At 41.9% G+C, this 18022-nt stretch overlaps 1 protein-coding gene across 4 annotated transcripts in view; it reads left to right on the top strand.

Annotated features, from left to right (window-relative positions):
• The window catches only part of FNIP1 (folliculin interacting protein 1), a 71012-nt gene that overhangs the window by 16868 nt on the left and 36122 nt on the right, over window positions 1-18022 (top strand). For 2 of the 4 annotated variants that reach the window (XM_075164556.1, XM_075164558.1), the window contains exons 2-3: window positions 6419-7461; window positions 14540-14666. In XM_075164556.1, the coding sequence (XP_075020657.1) occupies window positions 7451-7461; window positions 14540-14666 (138 nt within the window). In that variant the 5' untranslated portion in view covers window positions 6419-7450. The remainder of the gene's footprint in view (window positions 1-6418; window positions 7462-14539; window positions 14667-18022) is intronic. The other 2 variants (XM_075164554.1, XM_075164557.1) reach the window with 1 other exon arrangement.

Consider the following 18022-nt stretch of genomic DNA (forward strand, 5'->3'; position numbering starts at 1 on the left):
CAGCCGGGGAGCTCGCACTGCAAATGCTCAAGCTGGTCTCAGCTCTTACAGTGGAGGATAATCAGGGAGTTCACAAGCATCTTGCTCTGAAATCGTTGAGATGTCTTTTTTTTTTTTTTTCATACGGAAAGGTTGAAGTGATTTGATGGTTTGGCTTATGGGCAAGGAAACATGAGTTTTGCTTCTCAGAACTGGATGTCCCCTTTGTGCTTTGCTAATACAGAAACTGGCAGAACAGGCATTACATTTTCTTTGACGTTAGGGCTTGCAGCCCTGTTTCCTTGTGTCTCATGACTGAGTGAATCAACACCTAATTAAACAGTCACATGAGGGACAGAGTAAAATGCTGCTCAGGCACTGATCATTGTGAATCTTTGGAGAATAACTACTTACATCTGTCTTCCTCCTTCTCCAAGGAACCCTGAACAGCTGCAGCTTTTTGCTTCTTTTTTTTTTTTCTTTTTTTTTCTTTTTCAAGGAAAAAAGGTCACGTAAACCTCGGCTAAAGCAATGCTGTCTGGGCAGATAAACGAGGCGTGGGGTGGGGGGAAGAGAAGACTTGGAAGTACTGGTCAAAATCTTGAGAAATTGGAATGATTTGAGATTGTGCTGAGGACGACTTAGCTGAAAGCTTGAAGTTGTAGTCCTTGTGCATTTCACACTCCCAGTAATTTAACTGAAAATATGAATGTTGGGCAAGGAAGTACAGTAAGCTTTTTGGAGTGGTCTGGGGGGTTTCTTGGTGTGTTTAATATTAGTTGTAATTCTTTCGCTCGCAGCGTGTTATGAAGGGTCCATAACAGTTGCTTTCCATCTCTGAGTGGCAAATACTTGTGTGGAGATTTATTGAGCTCTCAATTATCACTCAGTCACAAGTGCAGCCACCTTAATCAATTACAGGGACGTGGCCTACAGCCAAGGAATGCTCAAATCCCCACGCTGCCTGCTCACGCTGCATGACTTTCACCATCAAGGCAATATTTTTTTTCCCCTTATAAAACTCATGAAACAAGTATTACAGGATGTTTTAATCAGCGTAAGCAGATGGCTACCTCCACCCTGACACGGCGGTGGGCTCCCAGGTAGCCCATGGGACACGCTGGGCTGCGCAGCAGATGCCTGGGTCTGTAGCGGGCGGTTTTATTGCCGTCATGCCCTGGCACCGGTGGTAGCAGTGGTTTGGGTTGCTCCATGGTGCAGTATTTCCAGGCTGAAGATACCTACCAGGGATCATCCTGGCCTGCCTGTTGCAAGGCCGGGGGGTTTCGGGGGCTGCATTCAGTGCAGGAGAAAGCACCCGCTGCCTCCTGGGACCCTGGGCACAGCATTGCCCAGCCCCGCTCGCCCACCCCGGCGCAGCTGCACAGCTCACGGGTTAAAAAGCATGACATAAAAAAATGCAGTTGTTTACATTCTAGCCTTTAAAAAGTTATTTATTTCTTGATATATCTATCTGATAAAAAAAAATGCTTATTTAGATGTGTTTACTCAGTGTTGGTGCAGAAATCACATGACATGTCAGGCATAGCTAGAGTACACTAGCAATTTTTTTATGTACCTTGCAGGTTTTTTTTAAATATCTTCTGAAGTAATGTATCGAGAATCTCAGTTTTCACTTGTGTAAAAAGAAGAAAAGAAAATTGGCATAGTCCTTACAGTTGCTGGGAAGAGCATGAAAATAAAAGCCTTAAAGACTCTTTAAGCTGAAGATAAATACAGGGAATTCAATGTTTGTCTATTAAAAAATGAAAATGTCAGGATTCCTCAACCAACGTACTCTTGTTAAATCAGAAATCATTGAAGGGTTTATTATTAATACTACATTGATAGCACTAGTGGAGCTATAGTGGTCCCTCTAAGATGTCTTGATTTTCAGGGCAACAGAGTTCTTGCAGTCAACCTTGACTCTTAATATATGTTCTTTTCTCTTCATTGTATCATCTATTAATATCCGTGATCTCCAAAATAAAAAGCAGCGATTCACCATTAAGTTACCTAAGCAATAAACTTTGCAGTTGATACATCTAAGCCTGTGAGCTTGGTTTTGTTCCGTCTAGCACTGTGAAACAGTCACTTTTTAAATCATATTAGTAATTCTCAACAGTGGTAGCTCAGATGTAACATAGATGCTGGCTTTCACAGGCCAAGTTCACTTTATTGTCTACTGGAAACTCTCATGTATCAGGCAAAGATAGATGCTGCATGTCACTGGGAGATGGAAAACAGAAGTTAGTTTTATGTGTGGATTTAAGGATTCAAGAACCTCTCTAGACATCTCCAGAATTACGTAAAGGGGCGAAAAAAGACTTCCCCCCACAACCCTCCTCTGCTACGCTAGATAATTCTGTGTGACTGCAGAAAATTCTTTATTTCCAACAACTGTTTGTGTGCATCAAAAGCAATTTGTATTGGAACGTTTTTTCTTCCTAACTTTTCATTAAACATACACAATACTGAACTATTTACATTTTATTTTTAATAGCTACGGCAAAAGATTATTCTGCTCTGCACACCCGAGAGTGCACAATAAAATAACTGTTTGGCAGGGGGAAAATGCCCTGTTGTCTTGCAGTACCAGTTGGTATTATGGAGGTTTGTTCGGTGTCTTATTTATAGTAGATTGCAATTGGAAATGTGATACAAAACAAACACCAATGTTCCAGTAGCTTAACCATGCATCAGATTTTTACTTCGTTAGTTATTTTTATTTTAAGCATCTTTTATCATGACTTAAAAAATTACAACAGTGAAGGGATGGTCAATCTACTGAGGTCTCAGCATCCACCTTCTTAAAAGAAAGGTAAAGTTCCATGTCACGCCCTCCAGGAATGCTCCCAGGCAGATTTGTATTTACGCTGATGCTTCTTTATGCTGCCCATAGAGACAGTTTATTCCAGTCATGAGACCTCTTGCTGCTAGTGAGAATCCTGTGTCTGGAGAGTTTATAAACTTTCGTTCTCTGTTGATTTTTTTTTTTTTAATTGCATATGAAAAGCACTTTTTTCAGTATTTGAAAATCTGGTTTCCTTTAAAGAAAATGGGGCCTAGGTTTTGAAAAACCTGCAGACTGCTTGCAATGATCTTTCTCATCGTTTTGGCTCTTGCTGACCTTTGGCTGGGCTTATGTTTGTGCATACATATCTATGGTGCGTGCAGGTATGTGTATGTGCTCCAGTGGTATACAGAGGGTTTATACTGTCCACTCTTCCTCTCCAGCAGTGAGGAATTCAGTGGAATTTTTTTTGCAGGGATACAAAAATGCACAGAACGCACTTTTTTTTTTTTTAAAAAAAGTCTAGCTCAGTGGTAATCCTACTAAGGCAAGTGTTTTGTAGAGAAATGGTATCCAAGTATTTCTAGTCAGATTTCAAATAAAATCCTAATTGGTTTTCTCTCTTTTTGTCTAGTGTGGCTTCCAGCTCCTACCTTCGTGCATTACTAAGCAATAAACATTTCTTGGCTTGCTTACTGGCTCTTTGTTGTGTGTGTTTACAATATGTGTGAGGGAAGCCTTCTTTCAGGAGAAAGACTGAAAAAACTCGTTAAGGCAGTGGAGGCCAAAAATGAATCATTTCATTACTTTTTTAGCCTGTGGTTGGAGTAAACTCTGTTGTCTGCTCGGTTTAAAATCAGATGATTTATACCCAAAAGGTGCATGTGAGCCTTTGCAGTAGTTTTAAATGTTTTCAGAAATGCCTTTGGATGAAATGAAGAAAGTAACTCTCTTCAATGCTCTTTTGTTTTGAGGAATTTTTTTGGCTTATGTACATTTAAAAATGAGCCACAGCCCCAGTCTGGCATCGGGGTCTGCACAGAACCCCTTGGGTGGGATGTACTTCATCCTGTCGGCTGTTCGATGCAGTTGAACACCATCACCCACCTTTCCCATCTGCAGTCGGGTGGATGCGCATGGATACTGAAGTGGCGTCCGAAGTTGATGGTCTAAGGCAGGAGATTTTGATGACTTTATTTTTTGAACTTCTTAAGTGTTTTTCTGAAGCTAGATAATATTATCAGCTTTGTTTTCCAAGTTCAAATTTACACACACACAAAAAACCCTGCACCCTTTCAAAGAGATGGAGAGTATCATATTCCCTGCCAAAGCCAAATACTGCCTAGGTGGTAAATGAGGGACTTTTTTGGAATTGGAAAAAAACCAAAACAAAACAACAAAACAAAACAAAAAAGACCAACACCAAGCTGCTTTTCTGGAGATACCTTTCAACAATAGATGCTGTAGGCCTGTTCCAAACCCCATAAAGCTTTCACAGCATAGGTGAAGACAAGTTACTGTGTCTGGAATACAACCAATATTGTAATTATAGCTTTTTTACTAACCAATGGCCCATTTTGGGTTTTATGTTTATTTTCCCCCCCTAGAAACAGTGCAGATAAGCAGCAAGGGAGAGTGGCTGAGGGGCTGTGCCATGCCCCTCTGCACTGCAAGCTGCTGTGTCAGTCGAGCAGGGTGGGTTACGGTTCTGCGCCTCCGCCTTACGTTCCCCCGTCCCCGCATAGCCTGAACCTTCTCCGAGCATGGCTTTGTGTCTGCAGTTGGCAGCCAGTAGGTTTGGATTTGAGTGCAGGCTTGGACCCAGGTTTGAAATACCCTAGGTACATACTGGTGTGACCAGAACATCTCACTGTCCTCAGAAATTTAGAATCAGAAATTCAGAAAGCTGACCTCTGTTCCAGATCAGTAAATAGGATGTTCACTGTGCCTGGATATACACCTAGAGAAGAGGATGGTGCACGTTTAATCTTGAAGAGGCCTGAGTATTTTCTTGGATGTGGGAATGGTGACAGTGTGTTTGAACCAACATTGAGTATCTGAAGTCCTTCCTCAAGCAATAAATATTCACTGATTTGGCTAAAGCACTATTTACTCTCCGTACACTTTGAGTCTGTCTCTATTTGAAGGGAAATTCCTTCCAGTATTTTTCCTGGTCAGTTGTTGGATGGAGGCTGGGTCTGCTTTCAAAGCACTTGTCTTTAATATGCATCAAGTTACCCTGAGGTAAAATGGAAACCTTAGATGTTACCCCTGTAAATAAATGTTTACATAATACATTGCACTGAACTTCTCACCATTGCATGTCTAAGGAAAAAAAGGTCACTTTTGACATCAGTAACCTTTAGAGAGTGATGCGTTTGCCACACAGGTAAAGAAAGTTACTGTGCACAGCACATTCCTTTCACTAGATCAAGAAGGTAGGAGAGCTCAAATGTTATTGCTTACAACTCCCAAGGCATTTTAAACTTTAAAGGCAAAATTTGATTTTAAGGCATGGGCCCTGTAAACAGCATATGCCCAATTTTGCTCATGTGAGTAATTCCATTGAATTCCCTGGCAGTAATTACATATGAAAAGCTAAGTCTATAATGTACGTCTGTGTGGGGTCAGGACCTCAACTCTTCATTTCTAAATGAGAAATTTCCTATAAAACATTCACGGTCACAAAAAATAGTGGTTTTGGATTTGGAACCAAGTAAGTATCTGTCGCTTAGTTGTACTGCATTTCTGTCAAAACACTTGCCCAGCACCAAACATAAAAATATTACCTTCCTATAAGTCAGCAGCAAAATTGCTGTTGTGCCAATAGATTGAGGATTTCTCCCTGAACTTAATCCAGCAGATGTGTAGCAGAAGAGGGAGCTCGGTGTTCTCCGGTGGAATCCATCCTGGGTGGCAAAACATCATCTGGGCGTGCTGGGGTTGTTGGGTCTTCGGACCAGAGCCCATGAACAAGTGCATCAGTGCACCCACTCTGTGATATAGGGGAATCAGTGATAGCCCTAAACTTTGTGTTGTGGGATGCAGTGGAACAGGAGATCCTGATGATAAATGGATTTTTGCTGCCTTTGTATTTGAAATATTTGCAAACCTATTAGGTTTTCAGACTCTGAAAAAAAAAAACTGAAGTAGGAGCTATGATGCTACGTTCTCCTGCTTTTATACATTTCCTGAACTTTGTCCAAAGGTAATACAAAATTAATAGTATAAATGATTAGCCCCACATACGCCTGTGACAACACTTGATGGCTTTTAATGAACATTGCTTTTTTAGATGCTCGGTTCCTTCTTCACTTCCCTGTCCATCTTTCTCGCTCCTCCCCCACAATTTAGAGAAAAAAGTTCTTTAAATAGCAAGCTCTTTGCTTTTGTGATGTACCGGGCAGCCTTCCTAGCACGGCCCGGGTTACCACAAGAACAGTCACGAAACCTTGTTTACAGCTATCAGGTTGGTCAGGATTTCTTTGTGGGCAATATTTCACATCTTCCCCCCCTCCCCCCCCCCGGGAAAAAAAAAACCACCAGCTCTATATTGCCATCCAGTTGTCTTGCATGTTCCTGATGCTTCACTTGTAATATTAATGAGCGCTTACAGGGCATACAGTGCTTTCTTTGTTCTTATAGGAGCCGATGGGGAGGGGGAGCGGGCGCTGCTGCGATACACGGAACAGAGCTGGTTTTACTTAGCCTGCAACCACGCTGAAGAACTGAGAACCAGCGATGCAAAGGCAGGCAGCAAGCATCGGTGGCTGTAGGCACCTCTTCCCCCTTCCCGGCATGCATGCAAACAAGACCCCGTAGAGTTAAACATTTAAAGGCCTTTATTTCAGTGGTGAAATCGTGCGCAGGGGTCGGCGGCGGCGCTGGGATTGGTGGCGGCGGACGGCGGCTCCAGGTGGCACACGCTGACAGCTGGGTCACATGATGGCTGTCAGCGCCCGCTTTTCCACCCCTCTGCCTCCGCTCTCCCGGGCTCCAGCACAAGCATCCCGTCGCTTCCAGGAATGTAAAGGCTGGGGGTGCAGTCTGGAAGGAGGCCGCGTTGCTTTGTCCCCCGCTTCTTGTCCGAGCAGGCTGAATTCCCGACGGCCGCGGCTCGTGGAGGTGCAGGACGGCAGCCACAGTTGCCAGGGGACTTGGGTCATGAGACTCAACTCCGATCGCGTTCTCTAGAGGAGGAGGATAGATGGGACTGACATGTATGCTCCGGCGGCTGCCAAAGCAGCACTTAGCTTTCCGATGAATTAGATTGATCTTCTCTGCAGCAATACACTGGAAGAGACAAAGGAGCGGGGAAGACGGGCGATATTTACTTGAGCAGAAATCCCGGGCTGTGCAGCAGAATGGAGGGGCAGGATTTGGGTTATGAAACTCCAGGGCAGCGCAAACGCAGCCTGGTGCAAACGCCTATATTGCGCTTCAGCGAACTGCTTGCTTTAAGGTGGTTTTTGTGATCCTGTTGCTAGGATGAAGCCTTTTGCATTGCAGCATGGAGAGTCTTTTGTTTGAGTTAAATTCAGACCTCTTGATATGTCACCTGACAGTCTTGTGGTTTTGGATGAATATGGCTCATTGCTATTATTAACCTGAGTTGGCAGCTGGGCACAACAGGAGTTTATAGGGATTTTGAAAAGTGGAACTGCTCGGGGGACAAAGATGCTTCCCAGGTACGGTCACTGCACAGTTCTTGAGATTATTTTAATTATTTGAAAGCTTAATATTTTCACTGTTACGAAAGTATTTCTTTTCCAGAGATGTGAAGCTTTTAAAGATTTGATTTTTTAATGATTCTTCTTGTAATTATATGCTAAATGGCACAAATGTATGTTTTTCCCCCTGAATTGGGTCTAACTGCTGTAAATTCCTACAAAGGGAAGTGCAGTCTACTTGAATAATGTAAAACATTGTGTTCAATGCTAGTGATTTTAACTGAAAGGAACTGTGTCTTGTTTGTGTGTGTTTTTTATTAAAACAGGTATTTCAAAAGAGCACAGAGCTTGTGTATGTGCATATGTTTGCATGCATATATGTCCTTAAATCAGCTAAAAGCTGAACAGGTGCTTTTTGAAACTACATATGTGAAGTAGTCCGAAAAATGTTCTGTGAAATTACTAATACTAATTGTAAATTCTGAAGCCGTGTAAATAGCAAAGTTACTCAACATGCTACACGCCTTCAACAAAACCTTCCAACCTACTTATTTTCAATATCACACTCCAGATTATGATTAATGTGTTGACTAGACTGCACCTAACCTGTATATATTATGTGTTTTTGCTTGTGGAAAGGCATCTGGCTCACGTATTGGACTTTAGAGTATAAATTAGGTACTTTAATAAGAGCCAAGTGACATGGTAGAGGGGAGGAAAAAATGAAAACAAACTAAAGTCAGCTTCATATACAGTTAAAGAATTGGACAGAGCCAAGGACCTTGGAAGCCAATTGAAGTTTAGGTCCAAGTTTATTATACTGAGTGTGAAATATCTGGCTGACTGAATATGTGCCTAGTGTACAATATGTGCTTGGAGCTCAAGTAGTGCAGCTATTCAAGGTGAGGATTGCTAAGCTGGTAAATGAATGAGACAGATTTATAGATGTAGCATGGAGCTGACCTCTGTGGTGCTGCAGTGCCTGTGGACGTGTCACCCTCCTTCAAGAAATGAAAAGGGGGTGGCTTGGGTTTTTTTTAAAAGAAACATTATCTCCCTGCGATAAACCTTAAAAATGTAACTGCTACAAGCAGTCACCCATCGTGAGTGGTCGTCCCTGAGATGATCCACCATCTATCTGTTCTTCCAAGCTACTCAGAGTACAGGTCCGTTGACTTTTGCAAAACCCCAACTGAGGTGAAAGTGATAGAGGGCAGCATCGCCCAAAGTGATGGGTAAAGTCCTTCGCAGTCGATCGTCACAGGCTCCCTCCATGGCCTTGGTCAAGTCACAAACGCCGGTTTTCTCTGCAGAATCAGCAGGCGTTCACCACAACAGTCACCCAACCCCGAAATGACCTCAACTCTTGTAAAGACAATTATCTTGCAAAATTTTTTCTAAGTATAGGCCCCATGGTTTCTAGTTCAGGGCTCTTCTTCCTCCTCACAGCCTTATGGTCATGTTATATCACCAGCACTTAAATGGAATCTCTCACTGAAGATGCCAGCTTTGCAAATTGGCAATGTAGTCAGGATCATCCTTATCACGTGAATCCTGATAAAGTTGTTCTGCATTTCAGGTGGTGTTATTAAAAAAATAACTAACCTGCCCATGCCTCTTTAAAAAAAGCTAATAGATGGTCTTCCAAAGCTGGAAGCATCGTTAACATGCCATACATGGCTGTTTTCATTGCTTCCAAATCAGTTGTGCTCTTTCAGAAGGGCCTACACAGCTCTCTTTGTACAATAATGGTCAAATAATAAGTGAATTACTGAATTGCAGTTAGAAGGTATTAAAATACATAGAATACCCTCCCCTTGTGTCCTATATACTCAACTTTTGTTGTATCTTCTCAAAGCCAAAAGAAAATAATCCAGTAACAGATAATAGAAATGTGCAGAGGAATTTGGGCAGGAGAAGGGCCTCCCTTGTTGGAAAAAGCATCACAGTCAGGGGTGAGAAGTGTGTGATAGGATGGTTGGACTAGGCAAGGACCATTTGCCTTCTGCTTCTCATCACCCTTCCCTATAACAAAGCAAATGCAGGATCCTAAATACTACTGGGCTGTATATGTACAGGTGAGCGTGCTTCGTTACAAATGTACATCTCCGTGGAATGTGGAGATAATCTGCACGTGAAATAGCCCAATGCACCCAGTGGAACAGTCCTATATTTACAACGTAAGCTCTTCAAGACAGGGACAGTCTCTGTCCAACACTTGTGTAGAAGTTAGCTGGGTCTAAGCATCACCGTCACAACAACAACAGGACATGAAGAGGATCATCTACAGGAGTTGGAGATAAGCCCCGGGGATCCCTATGCCTCTGTTCTGATGCTCCTCTTAACAGGAGTAAAGCAAGACGTTTCCTTCCCTGCGGAGCCCCGCGAGGAGGGCATGGGGCAAGGTGGACCTGCCGTCTGCTCTGCCCTGGCTGTTCCTGTCAGCCTTTTAAAAAGGTGCTAACATGAAAAACACGCAGAACAGATAAGCTAGCATAAACTATAAATATCATTTGCGTAGATGCATTTAAAAATAGTTGGAAGTGATTCATCACCAGGCAGTTTTTATAACTATGGGTAACATGATGTAGGAAAACAATAGTTTGACTGATAGTTTCAACTTACTTTTTCAATGATTAGTCATATTCTGGTTTTGAGCAACTTTACTTTTTAGCAAACTCTTTTACAATTCCTATCTGCTTAATATCTCTTCTCAGTTTGCTTCAGTTGCTTTTCTTTAAGACTTCTAAAATACCTGTGTTAATTATTAAAAAGTAATTGGACACTACCTAAGCTGTGTTAGTATGAAATGTTTTAAAAGTAAAGTCTCGGACAGGAGGAAAAATAGTATTAAGCTAAACCCTTAATGTAATGAAGAAATGCTGTTCGTGTTGTAGTGGAAACAAGGAGGAAGCAATGTACTTGCTTTCAATTATAGGGGAAAATCTTGTATTTTAATTGGTGCAGTGGTAACAAAGGATTTCTGCGTCTGTCGTTTCATCTATTAAAACTTGCACAGAGTGTAGTAATACCAAAGCCATTCAGCTGCCTCTTGCTGAGAAACATGTATGGCAGTAAGAAACTCCAGGAATCAGATACATGAGAAAATCCATCCTTGGAGAGAATTTGGAGTTCTGGATTGCCATGCATCTTGCAGTAGAGATGTTAGGAAGCATGTCATGGATCTGTAAATGTAAACGTCAAATAATACTCTCGGTGGTTGAATGTAAAAAAGGCAGGAAAACAAAACGGGTGGAAGAGCAAGAAGAGCTGAACAATGGTAAGGCTTAAGTGTGAACGTGCATTAAAATATAATTTTTCAGGCTTTGATTTCATTATTATTAGTTTTTAGTAATTTCATCATTATTCATGTGGGAGTTTGCCTTTCTGTCCCAAATAATTGCTTTCCTGTTGTGCTTTTTACTTGCAGTAGCATCTGTGTAGGGTAGTTGGACCAGATGACCTCCAGAGGTCCTTTCCAACCTCAACCAGTCTGTGATTGTGGGAGATCTGGTTTTACGTGATTTTTTTCTGAAATATCCCACACAACATTTATACATCAATGGATTTCTATCGCATTCTATTCATATAGGTATTTCTGAACATCTCATTCTAGAAGAATCACTATTTGTGTAGTGGAGGTCTCCACAGGAGTGCTGTCCTGCTCAGAAATAATTTGTTTATCAGTATTTCTTCTCTTGCTCGATGTGTGAACTCACAGCACTAACTGTGTGGCAAAGTCACAAACACTTCCACTGGTGAAAAGATGTTGGGGTTTTCTTGGTGATGGTTGGTTGGTTTGTTTGTTTGTTTGTTCTGGGTTTGTTTTTGTTTTTTTTTTCTTTAAATGTAATCAGTTTCAAGGAAAGATCAAAGAGTGGTAGATATGCCACACAGGAAAAAGTCCTCATTAAGAGAACCGTCATTTCCAGAACAGCGTGGGAGATGGAGACTCACCTTCCATTAACTTTACTAGAACATTTGATTCTACATCCCCTGGTTTTCCTGTAAGAATCTCAAGAAAACATCAGTTAAATGTCAAAGTTAGTTTCCATTTATAAACAGAACTAATAATATTCAGAAGATCTAGGTCAGTTTTCATGCGCCTGAAGAGCAGCGCTGGAGTATTGCCCTGTTATATTTGTTTTGAGAACGTGCCCTGCGTATTGCATGCAGGAATTTGTACATTTCTGGGGATAATCTACCCAGATATCAAGCTTAACGGTATTTTAAAGCTGCTAACAACAAAAGCAAAGCTACTCCATGTCCCGCTTCCTCCTTGCTGGGAGGTGGTGGGGGTGAGTCGGAGGTGCCAGTCTGCCTCTGTTTACTGTCTGTCTAAATGAACTTTCCCCCAGCTCTCTTAAAGTTTCTTCTAGTTTGGGAAGTGGCCCACTATTGCCAGGGAATGTTTTTGCAAGGCTGAAATGTGCTTAAGGACTCTATTATGTAACAGAGATAACGCGTATTTGGAATTATCACAAATTATGATGGATAATATCTACTAAATGCTTGTCTAGAGAAAGTTAAAATGTCATGTGAAGAAGCTGAGAAGTAAACAAGCTCTTGTTACCTTGATCAAATATGTTTCCGAATACAGCAAGAGTTTTATATTTAGCTTTCTCTCCTCTTAGTGTGTAATCTGCTCTTGGAGCTTTTTATAAGTAGACTTTCCTAAGATCTGGAACAGCTACTGCCCTTCTTTGCCAGTAATTTCAAAGTCAAATATCAAAAGTACTAGGTAATGGAAGATATGCTTTTGTCTGAGTGTGGAGGAAATTCAAATGCGTTGCAAGGGTGGAGCAAGCGATAGCACCTTTTTGGCAAGCAGTTCGTTGTTGTTGTCCCATACTGCTTCTTTATATGAACCACAGTGGCCTATCTGGAAACAAAATGAGTTTCCAGACTTCCATTGATTTCACTTCAGTGTAAGGAGATGGTTCCTCCAGGAAGCCAGTTTATCCAGCGGTCTCACTTGTCTCCTCACCTCTAGCCGAAGTCAGGCTCTTAAAAGTAACCGTCCCCAGCTCTAGTGCCTTTGAGCCTCTCAGTTGATAACACTCCGATGGATTTTATTTTCTGAAATGCAAGATGGGGCTCATTAGCAGAGCCCCTGGTAAATGTAAGCTCTGCTCTGAGTATGTCACTGTGCTCTGTTTTTGGTACAGAATTTGCTCAGTTTGCAGCCTGCTCTTCGCGTGGGCATGTCTCTCTGTGGACGATGCTTGGCTTTAGGTGCCCAAACAGAGAGGGCACGCAGCTCTTTGCCCCCATATCTAGACATCAAGTTATTTCAGTTTCAAGTTGCTCAAGCTTTTTTCTTGTAATAAGTTGCTTTTGACATTTGTTGCACACTATCTTCTCTGCAGCTTCTGTTTTTCTCTCCTGTTGCTAAATGGTGGGGCTGAGCAGATTAGGAAATGGATTTCCTCTCTCAAGAGACTGAGTAACTGTGTGTCTTGGTGCTTAGTTTCACCTCGCTGGGACTACACTAGTTGTAAAACCTGTGAATCTATATTGGACAGTCTTAAAAAATTCTGATAGGCAACCATGGCTTTGGTGATCAAATTGATTCTCTGCTGTGACCTATTACAGAAGTTGTTGGGTTACGTATCGTCAGTAGTGTACTGATCACATAAAGCATGGGCGCAGAGAAGGAAACCTTTTGGTTGGTGAATTAGAGGGACAGAGGAGAGAAAAATTTACCATAGTCTTGGGGTCTAGCATGCCAGGTTTACTTTATTCCATATTATCACTTATGGGTGTCTTTTTGCTGAAATAAATGTACAGCTCCTTCTTGTAAACTGGAAGCCTGTATCCTTCATTAATGGCTGGAATGTTTCAGGGCCTCGTTTCTCACTTCTTGGGCTTTCATGCTAATGCTGCTTGCCTAAAAGCCAAGGATAAGGAAGATAGAATTTCACTTGATCTAGGAAATGGCTCGTAACTAGCTGAAAGATGATTCCTGTTCGTTTCATGGATAGAGCAGGCGTCTTGTTTCCTATCTTCCAAGGCCTGAGAAGATATCAGTGAAAATAGATGCCCAAGCCCATGGGCAACAATGCTTGCTGGGCTTTAAAGTGATGACTGTTTTTTTAAAATGGAAATTTAAGATGATGACTACAAAGCACCCTTAAAGGCAAGATTATGCAATGGTATTCAAGCCTGAGCCCTGCAAGTTCTCCCTTTGCAGAGCTCCTCTGAAGTCAGGGGCACTAGGGAAGGCAGAGGCTCAGGAAAGCTCCTTTCCTTGTTACTGACTGCAAAAACAGTTCGGGAGTAGGTGTGTTAGAAGAGGACTGCTGTGTGTGTTTTGCTGACCCATGCAGCAGCATGGCCTGGAATCACAGTGGCTTAAGTGGAGATTATTTCTAAGTCTGAATGTAGCGAGGACCTGCGTATGTAGTCGGGACCAAGCTACACGTGGCTCTCTGCTCCCCAGCATCAAAGTATATATATTAGTACGAATGTTGTAGTTTATAATACTGCACTTAGTTCTATACAGGTATGTTACTACAATGTTTGTGAAACCTGAAGAAGGGTAGGAAAGGTACTTTGCATTTTTTCAGCTGTGGAGTTCGGTGCTTTGCCAACCCATGAGGCTGAAAACCCATAACTGCAAATGCAGAAATTCAGTATTTAAGGGAGAGGCCAGTGTGAAGTTATACCTTTTTTCTTTTTGCTTTTGAATTGTGAATGTTTTCAAGCTAGTGCTTGCAATGATGAGGGACTCTTTTTTTTCTTTGGTCTTTAAACACAAAAGCTGTCTTCTATGACTTTGATTTCAAAAAGCTGGAACTTGAAGAAAACATTAAATATCACAAGACAGAGCACAAGAGCTAGTAATGCTGCACACATCATTGTGTATGGTTGTAGTGGATTGGTGCTATTTATGCCAGTGTAATTTGGCAAGTCTAGGAGAAAGAAAAAACCAGAAGGCATAGGTCTGGCTACAGGATCAAAGGGTTTGTTGAAATGGCATTGCATTTACTTGACTATGTTTTAATAAAGTTGTGTGTACAGATAATGTAGAAAGAACAGTATAATAAAGAATTGTGGTAATTGATCCTTCTGCTCTTTTATTTTTTAATTAAAGCTGGCCTCTGCCGGAGTTTGATCCAAGTCAGATCCGACTGATTGTGTATCAGGACTGCGAACGAAGAGGACGGAATGTCTTATTTGACTCCAGTGCTAAAAGAAAAATAGAGGATGTTTCGGTGTCGGTGAGTATTTTACTAATTTACATGGTTATAGTCTATATTTTTTAAAATTGCAAGATTGATACATCACAAATGTTCTGTTTTATTCACATTAACATTTAAATGTCGGTTATACGCAGGGCTATATTTAAATGCCTGTTAAGTTGCAAATTATTCAGGCTTCAGTGATTTCACTCTTCACAGCTTTAAATACTATAGTGATCTCTTTATTCCTGGGCTCGTCTACTTTCTGCTCTTTCAGAGAGAAGGCTGCCTTCCTGGGGCTGCAGCAGGCAGTGCTGGGGGGCTGAGGCAGGGCATAAACTGATATTTATGGATGTGCTTTTATGCCGTGGTGGGGTCTGCATTCTTAATCGGAAGGTCCTCCCAGTCCTGTGTCCTCTTGTGTCCTGTTCAGTTAGCTTTTGCAAATCGTTGTTTCTATGCTTTGCTGACAGTTTTTTCACACACAGTTGAAAACTTTTCCCCTGTTTTTCCTTTTGGCATGGTCAGCATGGTAATCTATTAATTGAAACTGTAATGGATGCAGTCAGATGAGGATACTTCCTTCTAAGGGCTCTGGCCAGAAGATTAATTTCTAGCCACAGTGCTATTGTAAGTGGTTGTGTGAGGTTGGACAACTTGTTTCGCTGCTTTGAACTTCCTTTTCACCATCTCTAAAAATATTTGCAAACCATTTTAAGCTCTGCAAGCAGAAAGGAGTGTGTGAACTGAAATTTATGATCCCAGTTGCTTTTACCCGTAGGACCTACTAAGTTCTATAAGCAGGAGTGCACAAAATAAGTTACCCCCAAGCCCTGGTTTTCATGTCGGGTATTGGAGTATGGCCAGAGGATTCTTCATCCAGCTTTATAAACTCTTCCGGCCTATTGCTGAATGCTGCCAGCCTGATGCTTCTCATCCTGGTCCTGTGTGCTTCCTATGTCCACATATCCTAAACTCTGGGAGTCAGTTTGCGTCTCATCAGGCACTAACTTCCAGACTTCTCCATCGCTTACTCTAGCGCTTTTATAGCCATGAATCAAGGTCCCAATTTCCTAGTTCTTTTTGAGAATTTGTGAAGTAAAGCAAGTTTCACAAATGTTGAACAAAATGCATCTTTCTTTTTAATTTTAACTTGTTAGAATGGCTTTATAATTTATAAGTTCCTGTTCTTCTAGGTGTTCTTGCCAGGAAAACAGGTTTTTAAAGACAAGAGATCTTTAGAAGCGGTTTATTGGTACGAATTGCTGGCCATGCTTGTTACTATTACTTCATTAATTATAAAGTACTACTTCATCAATAAAGAAGACATACGGTATAAATCCTCTTGCCATATTTCAATTGATTTCTTAAAGGCATAAAACCTTTTTAAGATAGATTTATACTTGCACGGTGAACTTGCAAACGTCACATTTTGGTTTATTTCAGAAAGATCGTTGACTGTGGCAGCTCAACAGCAACAGAATAAACAGCTGATAATGAAGCTAATATGGTTCCATATTAATCTCTCCTTTATTTTTCTTTGCAAAGGGGGAAGGGGGAGGGAAATAGCTGTATCCACCATCTCTATGAAACGCATGTGTGAGACTGGTGGAGGAAGACTGTTCCCAGGGTGTTTGAAATGCCCAGTACTCATCTCTAGTAACTTGATATATTTCTTCTTTTTTGTGGTATTAGGAAACTTTGAAAGAGAATATATTGAAGCATTCGCTTGCCATGGTATCTGCCTTCTGCAGCTCTCAGATAATGTCATGTCAGGCAAAACTTTCCTCGTAAAACAAAACTTTGCAATAGCAGAAACATTATGCAGGTAAAAACGTGCAGAAGAGGCCTCGGCTCAGCTTGCTGCGAGCTTAGTACAGGCTTGTACAGTTAGCAGTACAGACTGGCCATTTTCAAGGAATTGCATTGTTTATTTTTCTCGCTCTTTATCATGATTTTCATTAACAAAGACACACCCTGCCTATACAAAGCCAGATCTTGGCTCTAAGCACATTCCAAGGCACTCTTGCCCTTTTACAACAAGACGTGTGTGTGGGCTGGGCACTCTCCCTTCTGAAAGGGTGTCTGTTCACCACCCCACAAAAGCCAATGCTTTCTGCATCTCTCTTCCTCCCCGCCTCCCTCCCCCTGTATTTCCTAATGTGATTTATACCGCTGGATTTACAAATAACACTAGGGGGGAGATTTGCAAGAGTGCCTAGCAGTGGTCAGACTGTTCTGGTTGAAGTCTAATCAGTCTAATGCGGAGAACCGAGAGGGTGTCAATTTGCTTTATGTTGCTGTGCTCTTCCCATTTTCTGTTGCTTATGAGATGTGAAAGCAATTATAATTTAGGAGTTGTATGCCTGCAGCAAGGTGAGATATACTTTGGTCTATTTTATATATCTAATCTTTACATATGTCAAGAGTTGTGTGCGGTGGACCAAGGTTGAACATAGCTCAGTCATTTGACTTCTATAAGGGAAGGTATGATTATAAAATGTAAGGAGCATCAGAGCAAACTTTTCCAGATACAGATGTTTCAAGAAATAAAACAGTAGGCTCCGACTTTTTGATGAGTGAAAACTGCAGATTTTGTGCTCACACCAAGCTGGACTCTAATTGTTAAAGCATTACTAGGTTCATATTATCCGTGAGGGGAAATGTGACTATAACACAAATAAGGATTTTGTGTTTTCATTGGATATTAAATCAGCCTCTTCATGTCTTTAATAAAGCTAAATATTACGTACACAAGAATTTTGAGAGGGTATTGCACAGCAACAGATAGAAGACAGCTGAGAGTTTGCAGTATGGCTATTAAAATGTTAAAATATTTTAATTGTGCAGGGGAAGTGATGTTTTCCCCGGGTCTCGCTAGAGTTAAACGTGGTGAGCAAAGCTGAGAAGCAGTCTGGTGACTCGGAGGGCTGGCGGCTGCCGCGCCGGGAATGTTGGCCGAGGGCTGTGCCAGGCATTTCCACCGAGGCCAGGCAGAGATCCGCCTTAGGCAGCTGTGGGCACTTGGCATGGCGGGGAGGCAGAGAGATCCCCTTTGTGAGTCCTATACCTTTTTTGGTGCTAAGCGGGAGAGGTTCTTCCCCGGCTTTCCAGGGGATGGGCTATTGACCAGCCGGGCTCTGTAAGCAGAGCCGAAAGAGTGCTGCCTCACGAGCATCAGAAAATTGGGTAACTCCCCTCTCCGAGTTCTGCCAGGGTATCCCAGAAGAGAGTGGCTGCCCTTTCCAGCCCTGTGACACTAGGCATGAGTAGATGTATCAGAACAGGCGTTTGCATATTGAGTATACCAGGGCAGCGTGTGATACGAGAAGTAGACATTACTGACGCGTTTACTAAACAGCCTCGGTCCACACCCAGAGCTCCATATCCCTTGG

The sequence above is a fragment of the Calonectris borealis genome, chromosome 15, assembly GCF_964195595.1.
Source record: "Calonectris borealis chromosome 15, bCalBor7.hap1.2, whole genome shotgun sequence".
In the NCBI taxonomy this organism is placed as follows: Eukaryota; Metazoa; Chordata; class Aves; order Procellariiformes; family Procellariidae; genus Calonectris; species Calonectris borealis.